This window comes from Akebia trifoliata, unplaced genomic scaffold (genome assembly GCF_017979445.1).
Source record: "Akebia trifoliata isolate Shusen 1 unplaced genomic scaffold, ASM1797944v1 Contig00676, whole genome shotgun sequence".
Classification (NCBI taxonomy): domain Eukaryota; kingdom Viridiplantae; phylum Streptophyta; class Magnoliopsida; order Ranunculales; family Lardizabalaceae; genus Akebia; species Akebia trifoliata.
Window position 1 is genome coordinate 86674 of NW_028237140.1, and position 24561 is coordinate 111234.

General features: G+C 37.0%; 1 protein-coding gene across 3 annotated transcripts; it reads right to left on the reverse strand.

Annotated features, from left to right (window-relative positions):
• Window positions 1-1553: 1553 nt before the first annotated feature.
• Window positions 1554-8391, reverse strand: LOC147381177 (uncharacterized). 3 transcript variants are annotated; one of them, XM_086430748.1, is made up of 6 exons: window positions 8283-8391; window positions 7464-7747; window positions 2850-2999; window positions 2382-2503; window positions 2070-2145; window positions 1554-1953 (listed from the first exon to the last, which is right to left on the reverse strand). In XM_086430748.1, exons 2-6 carry the CDS (start codon window positions 7657-7659, stop codon window positions 1646-1648), a joined length of 852 nt encoding a protein of 283 aa, XP_086286874.1. In that variant the 5' UTR covers window positions 7660-7747; window positions 8283-8391; the 3' UTR covers window positions 1554-1645. The 3 variants fall into 3 exon arrangements, with proteins under 3 accessions (XP_086286874.1, XP_086286875.1, XP_086286873.1); XM_086430749.1 differs by having other exon boundaries at window positions 2868-2999; window positions 8193-8325; XM_086430747.1 differs by having other exon boundaries at window positions 8193-8324.
• Window positions 8392-24561: the final 16170 nt, after the last annotated feature.

Consider the following 24561-nt stretch of genomic DNA (forward strand, 5'->3'; position numbering starts at 1 on the left):
GTCATTGAAGATCAAAGAATCATTTTATTTTGCTCCATTGGATCTATATATATTTATCTTGAGCAATTATCCATCTTCATTAAATGAATAAAATGGATTTTAAATCCAGAAGGTCACATCCCTCTCTTTTTTGTTAATGTAAAGTGATGTCCCCGAGAATGGGAGAATCATCATTTGGATTATCATGGAGAAATCTACTAAGATAATCTTTCTCATGCAATCTTAATGCCAAGGGTGGATTTACATAGGGGACTAGTTCCCACAAGAATTTGAAGAACGTATAGGGTTTGTGGAGGGCTTTTTAGGTCTTCCACTCCTCAAGCTATGCCTGTCTTGGTGTTGATGATGATGATGATCGTAGAAAGATTTGTGACCTTCCACTCATTGAGATGAAAAATATCCTATGATTGTAGGATTAATCCAAGGTGCCTTAGTCCTTATTGTTGGTGGCCTGGCTGACCCTTTCTATTGGTAGGATTGGTTTCTACCTACGGTCTTCAGTTTCCTTCGACGGTGGTTTGATCTCATCTCGTTCCTTTGTTGATGTTGCTTCAGTTAACCTCTTTTGATGATCGTTTTGACTTTGATCTTTTGACCTTTTCCTCTTTGAGATGATGGTTTGATTCCCCCTAGTAACTTTGTGACTTCTAGGATGGTAAAAGGTGAGAAGGTGTGAAGGGTGGGGCCTCGGTGTGGTGTCTCCGAACGATCCTTCGCATATATTGCTAGTAATTAGATAAAAGGAAAATAAAGAAGAAAATGAATAGTAAACTTGCAGAGTGATCTTTTTTGTAAGGTTTCAATCAAATTAACCAACAACCTTTCTCTATTTGATAGGTTGATTTTTATAGATGAAATTCAGAAATAGGTGTTACCATACGGCTAGTTCAGATGTCTAAATGAGATGTTTAGTTGAGGTGCACTTAATTATTTTGCAAGATGGATCCATCACTTGTGAGTGAGATTTTTCTTTGATGTGCAAGTGTTGCAGGTCATTAATGTGAAGCAAAAGATCTCTATACATAGTGTCTCATCAGTCTGATAAGATCTTTTTATAGTTATCCGCTCATACTTAAATACTTTCTCTAGGACATTTATGTGCTATAGATTTAGTTAGATATGAGTTAGGGATCGGATTTGAGATCAGTCTCTATATTCTTGTGAAGTAAGTTGTGTGCTTTTGGGATGAACATGTTAAGATATGTCACACTCTTTCGTTTTGACAATTTTTTTGTCTTTTGTGATAAATGAGTGGCCTCTATACAAGGGAGAATTCTTGTTTCTCCTAGCTCTATCTTGGTTGTCTATGGATTCTAAGTCCGAGATGAGGTCTGCCAAATCTGGTTGTTTTCCTCAAAAGTGATTGTAATCTGTTTTCTTACACTCATCAACCTAAGGTCATTCCTAACTCTGTTTTTAGGTGATCTCGGTTGGCACTGTGCTTCATATTTTACGACACGGATAGGAATTTTTGCCTTTCTTCTTACTGTAAGATATTAATTCTAAGTGGGACCTTTTTCACTTTTTTTAGCAGGTGTCCTTTTTGTGTTGCATGACAGAAATGGTCTCCACATATTTTATATGCTATTGCAACTGATAACATCGGTGGAATAGAAAATCAACTGCCATTGTCCCCACAAAAATCTTAAAATTTCCGAATCTTACAGATAAGAAGACCATTTGAATTCTCGTCTGCACGTGGGACATGGTAGTATGCGTATGCGCTCTTGTTGGATTTATATGTTACATATACCTTACTAAGCTCTGCAATTTGCTCTTTAGGATCTTTCTTCCTCTCACTTTGATCATTCCTTTTAGGCGTTTTTGGTGGTCCGACAGAGATGATCTCTGTATGCGAGACTTTTCGCAATTTCCACACAACATTTATAGGATCAACGTTGCCAATCATTGTTAATTTGTTACCTTTCTCGTTCATGGAAATGGACTCAATCCCTACACATTGCAAATCAAAAACAGTTAAATTGTGTTCTTCTCTTTCTTTCTTATAGAACTCCCACATCCTTTGTTAAGTGGAGAAAGAAATTAGAAGAGGATGAACTCGCAGTTACCATTGATTCTAGAGACTCTTTTCATGTATTTCTGCTTGGTTTTATCATCAGGAAAAGACACCTTCAGCACCAGTATCTGTAAAGAGTCAATAGAGCTTCAGTTTAGACCATATAAATTATTTTTTCAAAAATTCCACAAACTCAAGTCTTTAATCTTTTATCTCCTGTCCCATATACTAAAGAGTGAACAAGTAAAGAAGAATCTACAAAAATTAAGAATGAGATTTAGCTTTGGAGACCAGACATCATTAATAAATAATCAAGTAAAAACAAAAACCAAAACACATCTAGCCCAAAACACTTCCACTTCACCTTTTTAGCATACGAAGCATGTGATTCTCCAGCTGATGAAGCATTATCTTCTGTAGCTGACGTGGCATGACTGGAGACCACAGATGGCGTGGCATGACCATGGACCCATCCAGAGCCAATATCTTTAACAAAATGCAATACAGTCTAATTAACAGACTAAACAAATTAAGGAATCAATAAAGAAGAATACACAAAGATGATTATTCATGTTTGAAATAGTGTAAACAACATAAAAGATAATTTTAGGACTTTTCTAGCCTCAACCCTCCATCAACATGACTGTTAGGATTTGAGGAAAAACAAAGATTTCCTCAAGATTAGTTCCATTAATCTTCTATGGATTAAAACACTTTTTTCTTAATGATACAGTTTTTTTTTTGGGAATCCCTACCATCCCAACAACCATGTTAGTGGACAGCGTCAACTCGTTGGAGAGGCTAGCATTCTCTAAGAATTTGTCATTCTTACCATGATCAATTTTCTCACCAATCTGAATATCTTGCAGTGCCCCCAACCATTTTTCAACCTTATTGAAGTTTGTGTCACTACTATCATCATGAAAATAACTTCCAATAAGTTGATCATTACCAAATGCTTCTATCATTACGAGAGTATCAGCTGCAAATGGCATTGAAAACTCATGAGTCTGTTTTTCAAATGGAATTCTTATATTCACTATGAATGAATTAATAATATTCGCCGTGCCTACACCAATAGAATCAGCTTTGATTAACTAAATCCATTACCAAAAAGCATAAATCTTTCACTTGTAATTAAATAAAGATAACAACTATCATGGCCAATGCTACATTTCTTTCGCTACCAATATATGTGGTCACGGATTCGTGTGTGATAACATGGCACGAGTGTACATTCAGGTGGCTTGAGCAGAGCCTAAACCAAAATTTCTTTTCCTTTTTTTTGATTGGGTTATGTTTGGTTGCGAATGAATTTAAATAAATATTTTAATTTCTAAGTAAAAACTTGTAGGATTTCAAGGAAAAGAGTCCTAACTGTTAGGCTAGCCATTAGTGTGATAAGGGTTCAAGAACAAGAGCACTAAGGGTTTTAGACCCAAATGGATTGCCATTTGACCAAACAACCCATAGCCCTCTAGTTTACTGGCTTGAATCAGATTAAAATATTAAAAATTAAAAATTAAAATTGGCATTGCAGACATGTAAGGTATAGTGGTCCTAAACCTTAATACAACATGAGTTTGGGAGTCGTCACCATTCGAAAAGTCTAAGGTGTGAATGGCCACCTAAAACAGATTTTATAAATTTATCTTTGACAAATTTAGTGAATCAATTAAACTGTTCCAAGCCTTGATAGTTCCCGTGAGCTATGGCGAGGGAGTCGAGTACTGCGGACCAACCCGCACCAGCACCACGAAACAACAAAGAACGCATTGAGCTCCTTGAAGCTCAAATGGCCCAGCTTACGGGTCTTGTGGATGGCATGGCAAACCTAGGTGAGCGCCAGGACACGATGGAAACTGATTACATGACCCTCAATGATAGAGTGAATGTCCTCGAGGAGGATGCACGAGGGTCCTTAACGCTCCTACAGGAGCAAGTTACTGAGCTCACTACAAAGGTAAACCTTCTAGTGAGAGCCATTGGGTCCGGAGACCCTACCCGGGGAGAAACTACTACAAGAATGCGTGTTCCAGAGCCACGAGCTTACGGTGGCGCCCGCGATGCCAAGGAATTAGAAAATTTCCTGTTTGACATGGAACAATACTTTCGCGCAGCTCGCCCCGATTCAGAAGAGGTAAAGGTCACCACGGCCACGATGTACCTAACGGGTGACGCCAAGCTATGGTGGCGCATGAGGTTCTGTTGTAAGACAGGGAAAGTGTCAAGAACCCCATCCTACCCACCAAGTTGGTGGTCACCAAGATATTGACCATATGTGAGGACTTGTACTATTTTTATTTTTATTTTTGAAGATTTTTGGAGTTAGTAGGATGTTGATATATAGGAATGCATGAATTTAACACCAAAAAAAATAAAAGATATATATGAATGCATGAGCTTCAAAATGGGTGGGATGTAAATGAGATGCTCCCACTAGTTGGGCCTTTTTTGTTTGCTTGGGGTTGAGAATGGCTATCCATAAGGACGGCGCTCATTGGACTCTAGCACTTTTAATGACGGTGTGTGTGTAATGGTAATGTGCCCAAGATAGGGCCAATTTTTGTAGGTCCATGTTGATAAATACTTCATGGATAGGGATTTCCTCTTTTATGACCTTTGCCCCTTTTTTATTACGGACTTACAAATGTGAGGGATCACCCCATAAAGCTATACTCCTCAACCTTAGTTTTCCATTAGGAGTGCTTACACGATATGAAGATTAAGATGGCTATACTACATAATGCATGCCAAGGCTTCCAAGAATCTTATTATTGACTTAAAGATGTGAGGATCATTCCAGTTAGGGAGTATACTCTCAACCCTTATCTTACCATTAAGAATGTTCATTCTACATGATTAAGATGACTATACTACATAATGCATGCAAAAGCTTTCAAGATGATTATTATGGATACGAAAAGATAGTGAGGATCATCCCATGAAGGGAGTACACTCTCAACCCTATCTTGTCATTAGGAATACTTATACTACATGATTGAGATGAGTTAGGAACTAAATATAAAAGAAGATAGAGTGGGGAAGGTAGAAGAGGGATTGGGGGAATGCAAGTAAAGTAAAAAAACTAAAATGAAATAACAATCCTACCTGGTCTTTGTCTTCCCCTACTTATTATTTTTCTTATCCTTCTTAGATCTCCAAATTTAGGCCTCAAGAGTGCTTGAAAGGGTATTTGAATAGAATTTTTGGGAATTAGGTAGGTCTCACGGAGAGAATTAGAATTTTTGGGAAAGTGAGTCTCTAACTTACTTTTTTTTTATTCTTTGGGATACAGTTTTTCCCCTTGAAATACAATAACTTTGACAATGGCAAGTAATACCCACTCAAGGGGGTCTTTAGGGTCAATCACTCTCTTGTGTCTCTCTCCAAATTGAGGCCAAGAGGGTAATTCACTTTAAGCCCTAGAAAATCCTTTTTGAAGAGCAAGGGTGTCCACACCATATAAACTTGGTCAAACTACAATGAAACACAAGGTGCATGGCCTAGAATTATCTAAGAGAGGAGGGTCTAATGGGTCAAATACGTTACTTTGAGTCTCAACAAAGTAAGATTGGAGAGTTAATTAACGCTTGAGATAGCTAAGGGTCAACCTTTGAGGATTTGCAAAATTACAAGAAAACAAAGGAAGCAAAATTAAAGATGAACTAATGCAATGGTAAAGAGAGCAACTCACCTTGAGGTTTCTTGGCAAATGGAGGATTAGAGAGGGTTGAGGTGTAAAAGCACTAATATGTAACACATCGGAGTGAGAATCAAGAAAAAAAAACAAAATAAAGACTGGTCCAGACAAAGTATATATATACACTGGCCCTTGGGGTGAGAATCAAGCACTAATATACCTAGAAGTTTAGAAATGGGTTGACTTTTTGTAAGAATGTTCTCTAAGATGAGGAGATCATCCTCACAAAAAAATATACCCATTCTAAAAGTTCTAACTCCAATTTACAAATTGAAGAATCATGTTCGGGTGCCAACACATTTTGTCACATATGGGTTAGAAGTTTTGGAACGAGCTATGTTTTTGTGAGATTATCCTCACCAAAAATCATCACATTTAAAAATTTTTAATCCCAATTTATAAGTTGAAGAAATGTGGACCGTTCATTTCTTTGTAAACCACTTTTGATGGGGTTAGAAGTTTCTAAATGGGCTGTTTTTTTATGAGGTTGATCTCCTTATCATAAAGATCACCCTCACCAAAAATTAGTCCATTATGAAATTTCTAGCTCATATATAATTTTTTTTTAAAAAGTGTTGGCCAAATAGTTGGCCCGAACAGGACCATAAGCCTCGGTAAGGGTGGTAGCTTGACTATGTCAACCTAACCAAACTATTAGCAAAATATGTAAAAGAATGGACGAGGGCAACTTTCGTGTGTAAAGAAGTGAACTCTATTTGAAATTGAAAAAATATTAGCCTCAAATAAGGTGCAAGGCGCTCCATCAATCTAACGATGGAAATGAAATAGGAAACGTAATGTTTGATGATAAGTCTAAAATATTGTTTGGCGCTAGAAAAATCCTTGAAAATTTAGATGACAAAAAATAAAATCAAGTCATATTTCTATGAAGTCAATTTCATGACTTATGAGTCATTAGGCAGGTCAAAAAACATGTATGATGAATATTTATGCATAAAACAAAATTTAATATTGTTAGAACCTAATAACCGTGTGGCCCAATTGACCTACACATTTAGGTATTTGACTTGCACAAGGATTCTATATTGTAGAGACGTCAATCAATAAGGATAAATCCCAATTAAATTAGAATCAGAAATACTCTTTAGGTTTAATAGGAAATCTTGATGAATAGGAATCCTACTAAAAGAGGACTTCTATGCCTTCTATTTCCATTTATTTAAGTGGATCGGCACCCAATAATAGAATAGGGCATACACATAAAACGTGAGAAGAGATTGGGTCTTGAATTGAGGTGATCTCCATCAATCATTAGAACCCTAGTCGATCAAACATAGAAAAAAAAGAGAAGGTGAGTCTGAAAAATTAAAGAACACATGGATCAAGATTCAAGACTTAGGGATTTGCATACATCGGATCATTGACACGTAGATTACGAAAGGTACATCTCCAACTATATCTTAAGTCATCAATTTAACTTATGGTATAAGGTAAGTACCCTAAACTTTTGATCTTTAGGAACATAAACAGGTTTCTTGAGTTATATGAATGATTCTTGATCTTGGTAAATTATAGATTTATAAATATGTGGATAAAGATTTTGTATGTTATAAATCTCACAAATATTTGATTATTTAGAGATATTTATTTCTTACATTTTGATGAAGAGCATCAGAATATATAAGGGTTCAAAGTAAAGTATAATATATTGAGTTTCTGCCTTTCTGGTGAGCTGGCGTGTTTTAGAATAAAATCTCTACATAAATAAATAAAAATTCATACCATCCATGTTGTCCTCGTGAATACAGTGGCGAAGGCCAATTTCGGTGGTTGTTGATAGACCATCTGTGCTGTGTTCCTGATTATAGTGATTGATGTGAAGTCCAGTGCTCGTAGTAGATCCACAACCTGTGCTGAGGGCCTCAACAACACTGTCAATTGCTGGACAATCCGTGCTACTGTCTGTTAGATGATACATATCGTGGTATAGGCTGAACCCAATATTATAAGCCTTCAAGCCACATCTGGGCTTACTAAAATTTTTTGGTACAGATTAAAGAAGCAATCTGCAAAGAATAGAGAACAAAATTCATTCAATTACTATGAAATTAATTTCCGATAAAACTGCAATTGAAAACCAAACCTTAAATATATACATCATCCCATCAAGAAGAGAACAATCTCAATAACATACTCAAGAACCCATAACCTAATAGTTCTTACTTGGTTCAAGTAAATCACAAATTTCATTTAGCTCTATCTCACACATTAAGATCGTCAGAAATAATAGAAGCACATAGAAGAACAAGAATTAAAACATATACATTAAACAGATCACAATTTGCTAAACCCTGCATGTTTTTTTCTGTCCCCAATTTGTTTAATTAAAATTAAAATGGTTATTAAAAATTTTGCTAGAAATTTTCTTACTAAATATCAGCATATCTGCAAAGAAGAAACAACCTCAAAAAAAAAAAAAAAAAAAAAAAAAAAACCTTCTAATTCTACTACCTCAAGCAGAGAAGAATCTCAATAACGTATGCTCAAGAACCAAGAAAACGCAGAAGTTGTAATTTAAAGGTAGTCAAGAAGGAATTTTACCTTACAAGATGTGCAAAAGTGAAGAGACCAAGGGTTAAGTTGTAAAAGAGTAGGAGAAGCGACCATATTTGACTCCAACAGTCAAACTTGCTGGCAGAAAAAAAATTTTTGTGGAAGTCGACAAATGCAAACGAATCTGACATTGTTGCACACATGGCTGACGTCGATGTGTGTGCAGAATGCAGACTGAAAACTGAAAAGCATCTGCAATTAATGCAAATCCCCATAAATCGTGTGTTTATGTTTCCCGACAAAACAGATCTATGATTCCATGTCCGTCACACGTCAGCTGAGTATATTTCGACTGACGACTTCCTAATTAGAATATCAGCACTCTCTACAAAGTACATTGGGCCAAATGATATATAGTGTCGGCCATGTGTGCAACCATGTTTCACGCGCGTGCAACTATAATAAGAAATGCTTCTTAAAAATGCTTATTAAAATTAAAGATGGAATTTATTATTAGAAAAATTTATACTTGATCATAAAAAATAAAAAATAAAAGAATTTTTATACTTATTTCAAAAAATTTATATCATATTTCATCATTTAATTTATATTTTAAGTACTTTTTATAATTTATAATTTTGATTTTGCAAATAGAAAATTTAGAAGATACTTTTATAATTTAAGAAAACTAATTTGATCATACGGGTCATGGATGTGCAAAGAATTTTATCTAATTTAATTTAATATATTAATTAAGGTTTTTTTTTAAGATAACATAATTAATGGACTTGTAAGAGGGTGTTTCTGTAAATTATAATTTAAAATATTAACTAAACTAACTAGAATTGTAGAATTGTACATTTATTATTTTTGACAAAAAAAAAAAAAAAACTTGGATGATAATAGGGGTGTCAATGGGTTGGATCTGATTCGGTTCCTAAGCAACTTAGAACCGTGAGCCATTTATTTTATCGATTTCGGTTCCGATTTTAAATTATTTGGAATCGGAATTGGAACCAATAAAACCCATGATTACCCATTGGTTCTGGTTCTATCCACATGATTCTAATTGGATCAACACCATACAATGAAGGATTTGGGAAATCTAGGATGGTGGAAACCCAACTATCCATCTAGATCTAAATAGTAGTCATGATGCACAAGTAGATTAAAAATCATTTTTGCAAAATTTTCTTCTAACTATCAATATCGATTTATTGGGATGGTTTAGTTTGGCTACTATTCAGGGGTGGATGAACAAAATTACATCCTGTAACAAAAATCCAATGTTAATGATTACAAGTTCAAAGACTTTGAGCCATAGATTAGTTGGTTGATATATTGTAATGTAAAGTTGAGGTTGTGGATTGAAGCAATAAAAAAAGCCCTCAAACTCTTGGCAATCAAAGCACTTATTTGGTACTTCTAACACTCATTACACATTAAAATAACTAAACTCACAGACAAGCTACATCCACAAAGAGTGAGCCTAGTAACGCTATTCCAATGCTCTACAAAACCCCATAATCCATCACCAAGACTAGTCGATGGTGCCAGATTCGACCGAACCAATCGAGTCAAAACTCTGATTCGATCGCTCTGTTGACCTAACCCAACAGTCTTTGACATCCTAACAACTCATAATGGCTCTCTCTGCCTCGCAACCTTTATCTCGATGCCTACATTCTCCTCTCTTTCCTCCTCTTTATGATGAAGTTTATCAACAATTGAGTCTTGTGGTGGTAGAAGAGCAACCATTAGCTGAGATTGAAGCCTAAGAGCAATCTGGTCTTCATCATCACTAGTAAACCAATCTAATTCCAATCGAAGCCATAATTCATCTAAAGAAGACGATGAAGAAGACGAAAGGTTTCTTCCTTCTCTTAGAGGTTGATTATCAAATGCTTATTTGATAATAAATGGTATTCGATTCGAACCGAATAATCGTGGGTACCCGTTGGATTATATCTATCGGTTTCGATTCCTAATGGTTCGGTTATCAAAAGACCCAATTTTAAGCGGTTCCACTAAAATAGGATCTAGAACCTATGTTTTCGGTTCTGATTCCGAATAAATGGGTACCCATTGATACCCCAAGATAATAATAAGTATAAACATAAAAGATAAATTTTCTTAAATTTTATAAGTTAAGAAAATTAATTTGGACAAAGGTATTTCAAATAAGGATATGTTTGTAATTTTGAAAACTAACCAATGTAATTATGTAATCGAGCAATTGCAATTTTATTATTTTTGACCAATATGACCTTTGTAGACATCCCATTTGCACGAATCCGTTGGAAAAATCCAAATTTCCTCGAATTAATTCAGAGTTAGATTTAAGCCTCTCAACACGCCCGCATTGCCACTTGGCATCATTATTCATGCATACATGCATACATGCATTATCTCATATTATTTTTGCATGCCCATACCTTGTCCTTAATCCAAGTCAATTCTACTCACTTCCATGATCCGATCCAAAACCAAGTTCATTCTAAGCCCAAACCCAAGTCCATATTCTAAACCCAAAACCAAATCCATTCTAAGCCCAACACCAAGCCCATTTTAAGTTCATTCTCTCACACCTCCCCAAAAGATGACACATGTTGATCTCTCACAAGCCCTCAATACCCAATGCGTTATCTAATTGGACAGTCAACCCTCCCTTGTGAAAATCCAAGAATGCACTTCTCAAAAGGTGTGGTCAAATAAAAAATATACTTTAATCTTTGATAATAATCCATAAAGTTGAGAGAACTTCCAATCATACCCTTAAAAGGTGAAAATCTTCAAGTACATACATGGAGTTCTTTCATTAGTCCATTTCAAAATTATACTTTCACCCTTTCTTTATGTGTTATTTACAAATGAACCAAGGTATACTTTTCACCTACCATTTTACCTTTACACATGTCATTCTCCTACTCATCCTCCCAAAAGTACTTTTGTTCTCCATTGCTTCATTTCAAAAATATACTTCTACCCTTTCTTTATGTGTTATTTACAAATGAACCAAGATCTACTTTTTACCTACCACTCCACCTTTACACATATCACTCCCTTATTCACCCTCCCAAAAGTACTTTTTGTTTTCTCACTTCTATTTATCAAAAAACCAAAGATCAAATAATGTTTTTAGGGTTTCTTCACAAATGTCATCTTTACCCTCATACAAATAAAAATTCCTAAAAGAAATAACCAAAACCTCATGTCTATTTTCTTTATTTTTAGGGTTGGACCACTTTATCCCCAAAAGTTCTCCAAAAACTCTATAAATACCCTCATTTTCTATGAACAATTCATGCTCTCAAGCCCCCATCTCTCAACCTAAAACTCTACCAAAATCTCTACTCATCTCTCATCTCTCAACCATTAACTGCATCCTTCAACTCTCAAGTTCATCTCTTAAGCTTAAGTTCATTCAAGACTTCCAAGGGGACAAGGTGGGTATATTAATTGTTTGTTCATTTTTTAACTTGCATCTTCTTCTTCTATCTCTTTCTTTTTCTTTTTAGAAGCCTTTAGGATGTAATGGAAAACCCTCCTTCATCCCGAGTAGATTGAACGTCTACCTTGGGCATGGAATGCTTGAGATAGTTTGATCGAAAAGATGGAGGTTAAAGCCCTTCTTTACCTACTTTTATCTCATGTATCATAATGTACACCATATACACACACCACACATGCTTGGCAATGATGAAGAATTGTGTAGCTCTCTTGATGGGGCTAAAACACTAAGTTTCTAGCTAAGCATACATGTATTAAGGTTGTGGATCTAAGGGGACTCCATCCATGGAATTTCTCTAAAATCCTAAACCAATATTTCAATTCATGCAAAAAGGTGTTGGCTCCATAAAATATTTTCTCCCATAGGATATTTCTTATGTCAACACTAATATCAAATCCCCTCTTAAAGAGGTACATCCTCACCATATGCACACACTACTTCATGCATCTCATGCATTTTCCTTGTTATGTTAATCTTTTTCAAAAATGGCCAAATCTAAAGATAACCACCATATGTAGAGAGAATGGAGTGCTTAACACCTTACCCATTCTATAATCGAATCTCCTTACATAGATCTTAGGTGGACTATACCTTTTTCATGATTGAGAGTAACTACAATGCCATGAAAAATGATTTTCAAAAAAATTGATTCGGGTGCCCATTCACATCTATTTCCAAAAAAGAATGGTGGCGACTCCAAACAATATAGCATTGAGGTTCAAGGATGAAGATTCTCATGTCTACAACTTGGCGACTCCACTGGGGAGACTGTGGGTTCAAACCATGACCATTTGGCTATTTTTACAAAGTTTAAAAAATAAAACTCGATATGTGTTTACTAACATTGTTGTTGTTTAGGTTTTGTTTGGTATTTTGTTTTCTTTTTCTTGGGGAATGGTTGTAATATATTCTTTGACTTGTTGTGGGTTGAATGCTTGTAAAGGGGGTTGATACTTATTATTTGTTTTTTAAATGTACTTGCGCACTTACGCTTGCATAGCCCATTACACAAATCTCCTTTACCCTATAAAAGTTTAAACCCGGATGTTTAGTAGTTTCACGACTCGAGATCGTTTATTTCGGGTACGGGGACAAACACATCCAACCCAATCACCAACCTAAGACATGTGTACTTCGATATGCATTGAGGTTTGAAGAATGGGTAACCGTTAAGCCGCCTATAGCCGCATGCATTAAATACGATTAGAGGCTTAGGACACAATCTTGGAAAAATGATTTATTAACCCCCTCATTATTGTAATTTCCCCGATACAAGGAAACGACTTTGTACATTTTTTTTTAGCCCACAAACGCAAGTTGTATAGATTTTAAGCTTCTTTTTGTTTTATTTCTTTACATGTCCCCCTAGGTAAAGGAGGAAATCTTTTTTTTTTTGCTTGCATCATCAAAAAAAAAAAAACAAATTTTTGTTTTCCTGTGGCCCAAACAAAAAACCAGAGGCCATGTGCCAAAAAAAAAAGAATTTAAGGTTTTGGTCTGTTTTTAAAGCACGGACCAATACAAGAACCCTCTGGTCTGTGCATTAAAAACAGACCCTAAAAGAATATATATTATATATATATATATATATATATATTATATATATATATATATATTTTGCTCATGTCGTCCCTTACATTAGTCCTGACAACTTTTCTTTTATACTTTATTTTTCTTTTGAGTTTTAAGACTTTAAAATGGTTAATAAGTCATTTCTATCGTTAAACTGAGGGCCTACTACCCGTTACTTTGTATTTGACCCAAACGGAGCTCGCTTCCACTCTACCTATCGAAATTGATCCCAACCCAACATGGCACACTATCAACCTTGCCATCATCCATCATCGAGGATTAACTTAAAATCGGGTTCACAACCCATAACCACTCCGAATCGGGTTCATAACCCGTATCCACACAAAATGGGTCCACGACCCATATCCATTTTCAAATGGGTCTACGACCTATACCTACTTCAAACTGGGTCTACAACCCATATCCATTTTCAAATGGGTCCACGACCCATATCCACTTCCAAATGGGTCCACGACCTATATCCACTTTCAAATGGGTCTACGACCTATACCCACTTCAAAATGGGTCTACGACCTATATCCACTTCAAATGGGTCCACGATCCATGATGAATCCTCAACCCATATCCATTTCAAACGGGGTCTATGACCCATATTCACTTTCAGATGGGTTCACGACCCATATCCATTTCGAGTCGGATCCACAACCTATACCCAACCCAAACCAAATTTATCCTTCAATCTCAACCATGTCCATAATCTATGTATGAACCATCAAGATCAACAATCGGTCAATCAATTCAAACAAATCCAATCATTTTCCAACAAAATGAAAAAAAACAATTTTTTTTAAAACACCAATTGCAATTCTTGATCAAAGTCGGTGCTTAAGAACAATCTTACCCTGTTGATACGAGGGGGATGAACTATATCTATTTAAGAAAATGAGGTGATTTAAGAGTGCCATTGTGCACCACCTTTTCCTTAGGGATTTGACTGGCTGATCTTGATTTCAGATAATTGAATTGAAGGACTAACAAAATGATTTTTTCGACTCAATCTTTCTACAGTAATCCGTCTTTACAAAATATTTTTCATAGTCCCATGCTAAAAAACCTCTGGCTCCGTGCCGATAAACCTCTAGCTCTGTGCTAACAAACCTCCGGCTCCGTGCCGACAAACCTTTGGCTCCATGCCGATAACCTTTTAGTTCCCTGTTGACAAACCTTTGGCTCCGTGCCGATGACCCTCCGACTTCGTACCAATGACCCTCCGGCTCCATGTCGATGACCCTCCGACTCCTTGCCGATGACCGTACAACTCCGTGCTGACAAACCTCTGGCTTCGCACCTGTAAACCTCAAGCTCCGTGCTGACAAACCTCCGGCTCCCTGTCGACAAACCTCTAATTTTGTGTTGATAAACCTTCAGTTCTGTGCTGATAAACCTTCAGTTCCGTGCTGACAAACCTCCAGCTCGGTGTCGATGAACCTCCAACTCCTTGTTGACAAACTTCTGGTTCCACGTCGATAAACCCCTAGCTCCGTGCTGACAAACCCCAGCTCCATGCTAATCAATATCTTGCTCCGTGTCGACGAACCCTAGTTCCGTGCTGACAAAAAAAAAATCCAACCCCAACCAAATTCATGACTTTCTTAATGCAACTTTACCAATTAATCCAATCTGACCTAATAAATTATCATGCATCTTCATTATGTAAATGATATATTAATGCCTAACCTCTTGTCCACAGGTGGCCAAATGACCTAGAAAGAAGTACTTGCCACCTGAAAATCCTCCATAGTTTTTAAGCTTCAGAGCAACCTCAGTAGACAGTGACAAAAGTAATAACAGATTTCACCTCGAAGCTAGATATAGTGGTGAAGGCATTAGAAAAACACGACAAGATTCTAGATTTATTATTGACAAATCCAGGCATCATTCAAGCTGTCAAACATCAAGCTTCTAGCTCAAATCAGGCTATACCAAAGTAACCGCTACAACAACCTCCGTAAACACAAAATACGTTACCACCCACCGCTCATGCTAATCAAAGACCCCAATTCACATTCATTGCAATCCACCACTACATGAGGTTATTCAAGAGGAAGAATGTGAATTCAGGGCGACTAAAGTAAGGAGTACCACAGAAGAGAAACTTGCCAACAAGCTCGAGGCAGTCATTGTGGAGATTAGAAAGATAAAAGGCAAGGACTCAATAAGCGGAATGAGGTTCAGAGACCTTTGCCTATACTCGAATGCACCATTACCACCAAAGTTCAAGTGTCCTAATTTCGATTAGTATAACGACATCGGATGCCCTCTATCACACTTGAAGCTTTATTGTGGATCATGTGCCAATTTGGGAATGATGATAAGTTGTTGGTTCAGTTCTTTCAGAGAAGTTTAACAGGGGCGACACTCTCATAATTTTCTCAATTAGATCACTCTCTAATCAAAAGCTGGCAGGATTTGACTATGATTTTCTCAAAAGAGTACAAATTCAATACAGATAAAGGGATTGATAGGAATGATATGGCAAAAATGATCCGAAAATTGAAAGAAAATGTGAAGGAATATGCCCAAAGGTGGCGGGAATTGGCCTCCAAAGTGAAGCCGCCAATAACAGAACAAGAGATGAATACCATATTCATCTCAACTTTGAGCCACTCATTCTACACACATCTTGTAGGTCATACAACTGCAAGCTTCTCGTCATTGATCCAAGTGGCTGATCGGGTGGAAGATGGTATTCGGTCAGGTCTGATTTACGACTTGTCCACTCTAGGGGCACCAACAAAGGGGTTCACCCAATGGAAACCAGTGGTTATGAACAAGAAGAAGGATGAAGCCCAAGTTAACAATGTACAACTTGTTCGACCTCTTTTCATCCCTATACTCACAACGAACCAAAGGCCACCAGCTCCTCCAATCTCGTTCAGAGTTGATCCACCTCAAGTATCACCTATTCTGCAAGCCTTCCAATTTGGTCAAAATCCAGTATTTGGCCAGAACCCACAATTTATTTAGACTCATCAAACCGAGTAGCATAGATCTAATTGGATCCCACAAGTCTTCACTCGTCTGCCTATGACTCTATCAGAACTACTCCCAGTACTACTCAGGGGAGAATATCTCACCAAAAGGCAGCCAAACCTTGAGGCTATAAAGGGACCAGGGTATAACCCCAATCAATTATGTGAGTTTCATATGGGTGCACTGGGGCATGCCACCGACCAATGTTGGCAACTCAAGCACCAAGTTCAAAATCTAATCGATCGAAAAATAATCAGCCTGGACGGGCCAGCAGCTCAAGTATCTCAGTAAAATATCAATCAAAATCCGTTACAGACACATAATGGAGGAGGCAATTGGCCGACAATTAATGCCATAGAAAGGGATGAACCGTGCTTCAACCCTTCAGTTTTGATAGCACCTATTGGGTCTAAGGTTAGAGTCAATTTGAGGAAATAACCAACATCATCAAGCATCAATGCATTACGACAAGATACAACCAACCAATCACTATCCCAACTTCTAGTCAAACTGGCCAATCTCACCATTCACTCCAACTCCCAAACCTCAAATCCTTCACGACCACCTCTCATTATACCCTACACATTACCAACTTCAAGCTCTTCCTCTCGGCTACCTCTCAATATACTTTGCACCATACCAACTTCAGGCCCTTCTTCCTGACCACCTCTTATCATACCCTACACTACATCGACCCCTCAAACTTCAAGCTTCTCCTCCCAACCACCCCTCATCTTATCTTATACCAACCAACAAACCCCAAACATCACTACATCAACCGTCAAACCCAATCTACCACTTCTCATCCTTCATCTAAAATCGGACCCTCAACTCATAACCATCTGAAAGCACCCTCGATCCGTGGGGTGCACGGATCCACTTTTGACCCTTGAGGTTTGGGAGTCACCACTTAGTTATTATGATTTAAAAATCGAATATAGACTCAAAATGGATAAAAACGACTGAACTACTAAAGAAAAATTGAGTTTGAGGATCACATTACGAGGTTGGAAAGTGTTAGGCACCAACCCCGCCGGGCCAATGCTGGTCTCTACTTATCCCAAATAAGACTACATTGCTAACAAAAAACCTAGATAAAAAAGTAAAAGAAATTTTACCTTCGAACGCAACGATTCTATTCCCTCAGATCTGATAAAATTGTTCCTTGTATCGTACTCCTTACTTCATTCTGTCTCCAGATCTAATTTTTGATCTCCGAGGTAAGGTATATCTTTCTTAGATCTGGATTCTTCAAATTTTTTTATAGATTTTGGGGTGTTTTTGAAGAGCTTCTAAGTGTTTTTCAAGCTAAAATTGAAGTAGAGGTGTTAGGTAAGGAGTTGGGACTTCAAAATTAGGATTTATGGGAGGCTAGGAAAGCTTTATGACCTACTTCTCTCAGGGTTTATGATTTGATACGAAAATAGGGTGTGAGGACCTCTATTTATAGATTTTTTTTAAGGGTTTGTTTAGATAGAATTAGTGTTTAATTATAATTCTTTTAGTTAGAGTTATATTTTAAGTAGAATTATTTTAGGTAGAGTTGTATTTTAATTAGAATTGTTTTGGGTAGAGTTGTATTATAGTTAGAATTCTATTAAATAGAGTTATTGTTTAATTAAAACTCTATTAGGATTTTGACTTTTGGTCTTATTTGATTGAGTTTAAGATTTTGACTTTAGTCTTACTTAGTTAACTTTTAATATCTTGACTTTAGTTTTACTTGATTGGCTTTAATTTTGACTTTAGTCTTACTTGCTTGACTTTGATACCTTGAATTTAGTCTTACTTGATTGACTTTAATTTTTTGGAGAACCCTCTTTATTATATCTTTAATTCTTTGGACCCCCAAATGGAAAGGTCCTTGAAGAAATATCTTGGCAACCCTCAACAATTTTGCCTGAGAGCCTGATTGATCGATTTTTTTAGTTAAAATTTTTAAATTAATTTTATTAATGTTTCACTTTAATTATTTAATATTTTATTTATTAATTTTGAAAATTGTAATTATAAAAATTGTGAAATTACCGTTTTACCCTCGGAGAGGACTTTTCACGTTTTAAGTCGATTTTTTGTGTTTTAGGATGTTTTAGAATCAATTTTTCGTAAGGAATTCAATGGAAATATTGGTTTGTGTCATTTATGAAATTTTTTCTGTGAAATGATCGTGAACTTTATGAGGGGTATTTTAATAATTTTATCAAATTTTGTGAAAATTGGAAATGATTTATTTGGTTTCGATTTGTTGTTTTATGTGTTTGAATGAGTTTTTCTAAGCGTAACATAGGCTCTAGGGTTATTTTGATGTTAGGGGTATTTGGGTAATTTGATCATTTTTTTGTGATTTTTATCGTGAAGCTTCTTTTTGTCTGCAAGATGATGATTTTTATGTTTCTGGGGTGGTAATTTCCTAGCGTAGCGTGGTTTCTACAGTTTTGTCAGTTCGAGATACCTCATTCGGATTTCTGAAGCATATCTGGTAACAAAATAAAGTATTGGAATAAACATCCATCATTGGGAATCGTTGCGATCTGATTGACGAGTTGATTAATCAGGCGAATGCAAAAATGGGGTGTCTACAGATGCCCCTCTTTCGCAGAGGGTTGAAGCAAACTAGATAGCAAATCTATTTTGGTAGATAGTACGATATCCGAATGCCAAAGCTAGTAACAGTTCATTTTGTAGCCTGATTTAGCAATTCGTCGAGGTGTTCGGATCCTTGAGGGTAAAGCTATCCCCGAACTAAAAAAATGTCAGGTCCTTGAGCGCGAGCTCTCACTGGTAGTGTCAGATCCTTGAATTTTAGAAAATTCTCCTTGACTGATGTAACAACTGTGCAAGTGTGTGACTTAAAATCTGAGACAAATTTCTAAAAGTTTAAGTTGGAACTGAGTAAAATCTGAGCAAAAATGCATATAAACTGAGCATAATTTGAGCATAAACTGAGCATAAGCTGAGCATAAACTAAGCATAACTGAGCATAATCTGAGCATAACTGAGCATAATCTGAGTATAATTTGAGCATAATTTCGAGAAAACCCTCGACGGTAACTGAGCAAAATCCAAGTTAACCCTTGGCGGCAATTGAGCAAAATCCAAGAAAACCCTTGGGTAACTGAGCAAAATCCAAGATAACCCTTGGCAGCAAAATCCAAGATAACCCTTGGCGGCAACGGAGCAAAATCCAAGATAATCCTTGGCGACATCTGAGCAAAATCCAAGATAAACCTTGGCGGCAACTGAGCAAAATCCAAGTTAACCCTTGCGGCAACTGAGTAAAATCCAAGATAACCCTTGACGGTAACTGAGCAAAATTCAAGATAACCGGCAACTGAGCAAAATCCAAGATTACCTTTGGCGGTACCTAAGAAAAATCCAAGATAACCCTTGGCGGCAACTAAGCAAAATTCAAGATAACCCTTGGTGGCATCTAAGCAAAATCCAAGATAACCTTTGGCGGCAATTGAGTAAAATTTGGCGGTAACTGAGAAAAATCCAAGATAACCCTTGGCGGCATTTGAGCAAAACTGGGAGAGGAATGAAGGAATTTTGGGAAAGAATGAATGAATTTGGAGAAGACTGATTAAAATGAATCGGAGAACGAATAAATCTGAAAGATAATGAATTTGGAAGAGAATGATTGAATCCAAGAATGAATGGATCTAGAAAAGAATCTGGGAACGAAAGAATGCCATATCTCCTACTCTAGGTAAATGAATTATTAGTTAATCTCTTGGCACAGTCAAATGAGAGGTCCGAAGTGCTTTTGTTTGAACGTCAAGGTTTTATCCAAAAATTTTATGAATTTAAAACTTGAGTTTTTATTTCTTTTAAACCTCAAGGGTTTTTCGAACAACTGTTATCAAGAGGGTAACCTTAAGTTTGGGGTTCCCATTATCTTTTGGGATTAATATTGCTCAAAAATAAAATGCCCCTAGTTTGACAATAAATATGGCATTGAAGATAATTGAACACATTGTGCAAAAATTTAAAAAATGCCCCTAGTATAAGGGGGGAAACTACATATTTAGAGGAAAAAGAAAATGCCCCTTGTATGAAGGTTTGAAATATTTGATTACCACAAGCGCAATAAGGATCCAACTTTTAATTTTATTGAAGATTTTGAGTCAGGCTCAAGAGAACAAAATATTTCCTTTTGAGACTCGTCATAGAATTCACCCTTCTCTCCCTTGGTTCACTTGGGGAAGTAAAAATTTTCAAATCGATCGTAGACAAAATACTTGTGACTTCTGAGTCTGTGCCTGATTTAAGCTAAGTATTGAACTTGATTATTCGAACTTCTCATGTTTCAGCTTGGACCGTTCTTAGCTTTTTGACTCCTCGAAGATTTTCTTCTATTTTTCTTTGTTGCTCTATCTTTTGCCTAGATTGTCTTTTCAGGTTTTCAAATTAGCGAGCTTTCTTTTTTCTTTGCTCTAATTGTTGCCAAAGTTGTCTTTTGGATTTTCAGCCTTGCGAGCTTGCTTTAATTTTTGCCTAAGTCGTCCTTTTCAGGTTTTCAACCTAGCTGGCTTTTTTTTTTCTTCCTTTTTCTTTTCTTCCTTATGGAATTGCTGTCTGATCATGCTTTGCTATCTTCCTTAACTTTTCGCACGGTACATAGGAGGACTTTTATAGGTAAGCTTAAGACTAGGTATAAAAAGAAGGGGATTTTGAGGCTCAAAAACCGGAATGCACCTTGTGTGGCATTTCTTTTATTTTGCCTTGAATTTTCTTTTCCATTTTGAAGATATTTCTTTTTCTTCTTTTGAATTTTTTTTTCTGGATCTTTTTTGTATGGGGAAATAGATTTTTTTTTTATGTGGTCAGGCCTGAAGTAACTTCTCAAGTTGCCTACGTACCCTAGAATTTTGGAATCAGACCAAAACGTAGTTCGAATCTTCCCTCCCCTAGGTTAGGTGATCGGGCTGAGAAAGAAAAATGCATAATTTTTCTTTTTGAAAAGGCTGCAAAGGGGTTGAGAAACGATATATTGAACTGGGTAACTGGGTAATATGTTGATTGATTCGGCCAAAGATGGGTCAAAGATAGGTGCCTGATTCTCTTTGAGTACTAAATCCCTGACTTGTAAGTGACGGACCTTGATCTTTTTGTCAAACGCACAGGCGACTCTTCTTTGATAAGCTTGCACGTGGTACAAAACTCTTAGTCATTTTTCTTTGATCAAATTTAATTCTTCATACCGTTGACGAACCCAATTTGCTTCTGACAACTGGCTTTCCAACAAGACCCTGAGAGACGGAATTTCTATTTCAACTAGCAAGACTGCTTCCATGCCATATACTAAGGAATAGGGAGTAGCTCTAGTAGAGGATCGAATTGAAGTTCGATATGCCCATAGTGCAAATGATAATTTTTCTGACCAATCTCGATGTGATTGACACATTTTCCTGATGATAGTCTTAAGATTCTTATTAGCTGGTTCGACTGCTCTATTAGTCTGAGGGCGGTAAGGAGATGATTTGTGGTGTGAGATTTTGAACTTTGAACACAATGTAATAACCTCAGCTTTAAAGTGTGACCCGTTATCAGAAATCAGCTCTGAAGGTACCCCGTATCGACTGATGATGCTTGTTTGGATAAACTTTGCAATTCGAGATGCAGTGAGGACAGCATAAGAGGTAGCTCCGACCTACTTAGTAAAATAATCAATAGCAACTAGAATGTATTCATGCCCGTTTGATGCCTTAGGCGATATTTTACCAATAATGTCAATTTCCCAAACTGAGAATGGCCACGGTGAAGTCAGACCAACTAATTGAGATGGTAGCACATGTATGAGATTTGCATATATTTGGCATTTGTGGCAGGTTTTGACCATGTGATGACAATCTGTTTCCATCGTGGGCCAGTAGTATCCTTGTCTCATAATTTTCTTAGCTAACATTTTCCTACTCATGTGGGGGCCACATTTCCCTGAATGTAATTTAACCATTATCTGTTCAGTTTGATCTTCATCAACACACGATAAATGAATCCCATCATAAGACCTTTTGTATAAACTTCCTATGCACAGGATGAATTGAGATGCTAATCTTAGTAGGATTTGTTATTCCTTCCTCGATGCTTCTTCTGGGAATTCTTATTTTTCCAACATTCTTTTTATATCTGCGTACAATGGCTTTCCATCGGGTAGTCGAGTAGCAATATTGATCTGATGGCAATATGCGGGTTAGTCTTTGACTTCGACAGTGATCGGCCTCAATTCCATGCTAGGGGACAAATGGATCATTGAAGATAGAGTGGCTAAAGAGTCAGCAAATCTGTTATCTTCCCTTGACAAGTGTTGGAACAGGATAGCTTTAAACTTACTCACTAAGTTTAACAGATACTCATGATAGGCTTCAACTTTTCATCCCTAGTTTTCCATTCTTCCAATGACTGATGTATGACCAAGGCTGAATCCCCAAAAACTTCAATTTCTGTAATGCTCAGGTTCAAAGTGGCTTCGAGCCTCACGATGCATGCCTCATATTCAGCTGTGTTATTGGTGTTAGAAAAAACTAGCTTAATGGCGATCTGAATGTGGCATCCTTCCGGAGAAAACAGGACTGCCCCTATTCCATACCCATTCTGATTTGCGGCTCCATCAAAGTACAACTACTATGTTTGGTTCTGCGGTTTTTCTTCAACATGCAAGATGTTCTCATCTGGGAATCGATCAACAGGCCTTATTCCTTTTACTACAGGGTGATCTGTCAAATATTCTGCTACAGCTCGCCCCTTGATAGATTTTTATGTAACATGCGTGATGTCAAACTCTGATAACAACAATAACCATCGCGCGGTTCTCCCTGTCAACGTCGGCTTCTCGAAGAGATACTTAAGGGGATCCATTCGAGATAAAAGGATAATTGAATGAGATAGCATATAGTGCCGGAGTCTCTGAGTAGCCCATACCAGTGCCAAATAAGTTTTTTCTAGGGCTGAATACTTTCGTTCATACTCTAACATCTTTTTGCTGATGTAGTATATAGCCCTTTCTTTGCAAGTATCTTTGTCGTACTATGCAAGCATGCATCCCATAGCTTTTTCTGTGACTGACAGATAAAGAAGAAGTGGTTCACCCGGTGTAGGTGGAACCAAAATAGGTGGGTTTAAGAGATACTCTTTGACTTGGTTGAAAGCCTTTTGACATTGTTCATTTCAAACTGTTGGTTCATTCTTCTTGAGAAGCTTGAAAATAGGTTCGTAGACATTGGTAAGTTGAACGATGAATCTGCTAACATACTGAATTATGCCCAGAAAACCTCGAATCTGTTTTTCAGTCTCAGACGGTGGCATCTCTTGGATAGCTTTAATCTTCACAGGTTTACTTTGATCCCTCTTTGACTGATCACAAATCCCAAAAATTTTTTAGAAGTTACTCCAAATACGTATTTCTACGGGTTGAGGCGGAGTTGGTACTTTTGAATCCTTGTGAGAAATTTTTCTAACGCAGCAACGTGCCCTAGTCGTTCTTTGGATTTGACTATAATATCATCTTCCTTGTCTATCATGTCATGTAGTAAAGTCGTGACTACTCTTTGATAGGTGGCCCCGGCATTCTTCAAACCAAATGGTATAACCTTGTAGCAAAAGGTCCTCCACTGTGTGATGAACGACATTTTTTGCATATCTCGAGGATCTATTTTTATCTGGTTGTACCCCCAAAAGCCATCCATGAAGGACAATAGAGCGTGCCCTACTGTACTATCTAGTAGAACATCTATGTGTGGCTTCATACACCGAAGTTTCTGTTTAATTGGTCAAGCATCAGGATATAATGGAATCCGATGTTAAACAATGTCTGTGCTTACCCCCGGCATATCCTCGTAAGACCATGCGAACACGTCTTTGAACTTTCTAAGCAAGTCTACTATCCCTTTGCCTTCATCGAGAGATAAAGTGACCCCTATCCGAATTTCTTGAGGACTTTCTTTTGTTCCGAGGTTGATAACCTCTACTTCCTCTATTAGAGGTTGAGCCCGACGTTCCTCTTCTTGTTCAAGTAACTTGATTATTTCAGGGGGAGGTTCTTCGTCAGAAAACTCTCCCTCCGAAGTCAGATTATTAGTTAAATTATTATTGCGCTCGGGGTAATCAAAAATTTCTTTCATTTCATTAAAAATAGATGGGGTAATAGGACTCATTGCAGACTTGACAGATTCATTTGACTCAGTAGGAAAAATAAACTCACTAGAAATAACAGACTCAGCAGAAACAACCAACTTACTTGACTCAACAGAA

Coding starts and splice junctions, on each gene's coding strand:
- LOC147381177 (XM_086430748.1), bottom strand. CDS start 7,659: ATGTATCATCTAACAGACAGTAGCACGGATTGTCCAGCAATTGACAGT. Junction 3,000..7,463: donor TCACGAGGACAACATGGATG/GTATGAATTTTT, acceptor TGCCATTTGCAG/CTGATACTCTCGTAATGATA. Junction 2,146..2,381: donor ATGCTTCGTATGCTAAAAAG/GTGAAGTGGAAG, acceptor GACTCTTTACAG/ATACTGGTGCTGAAGGTGTC.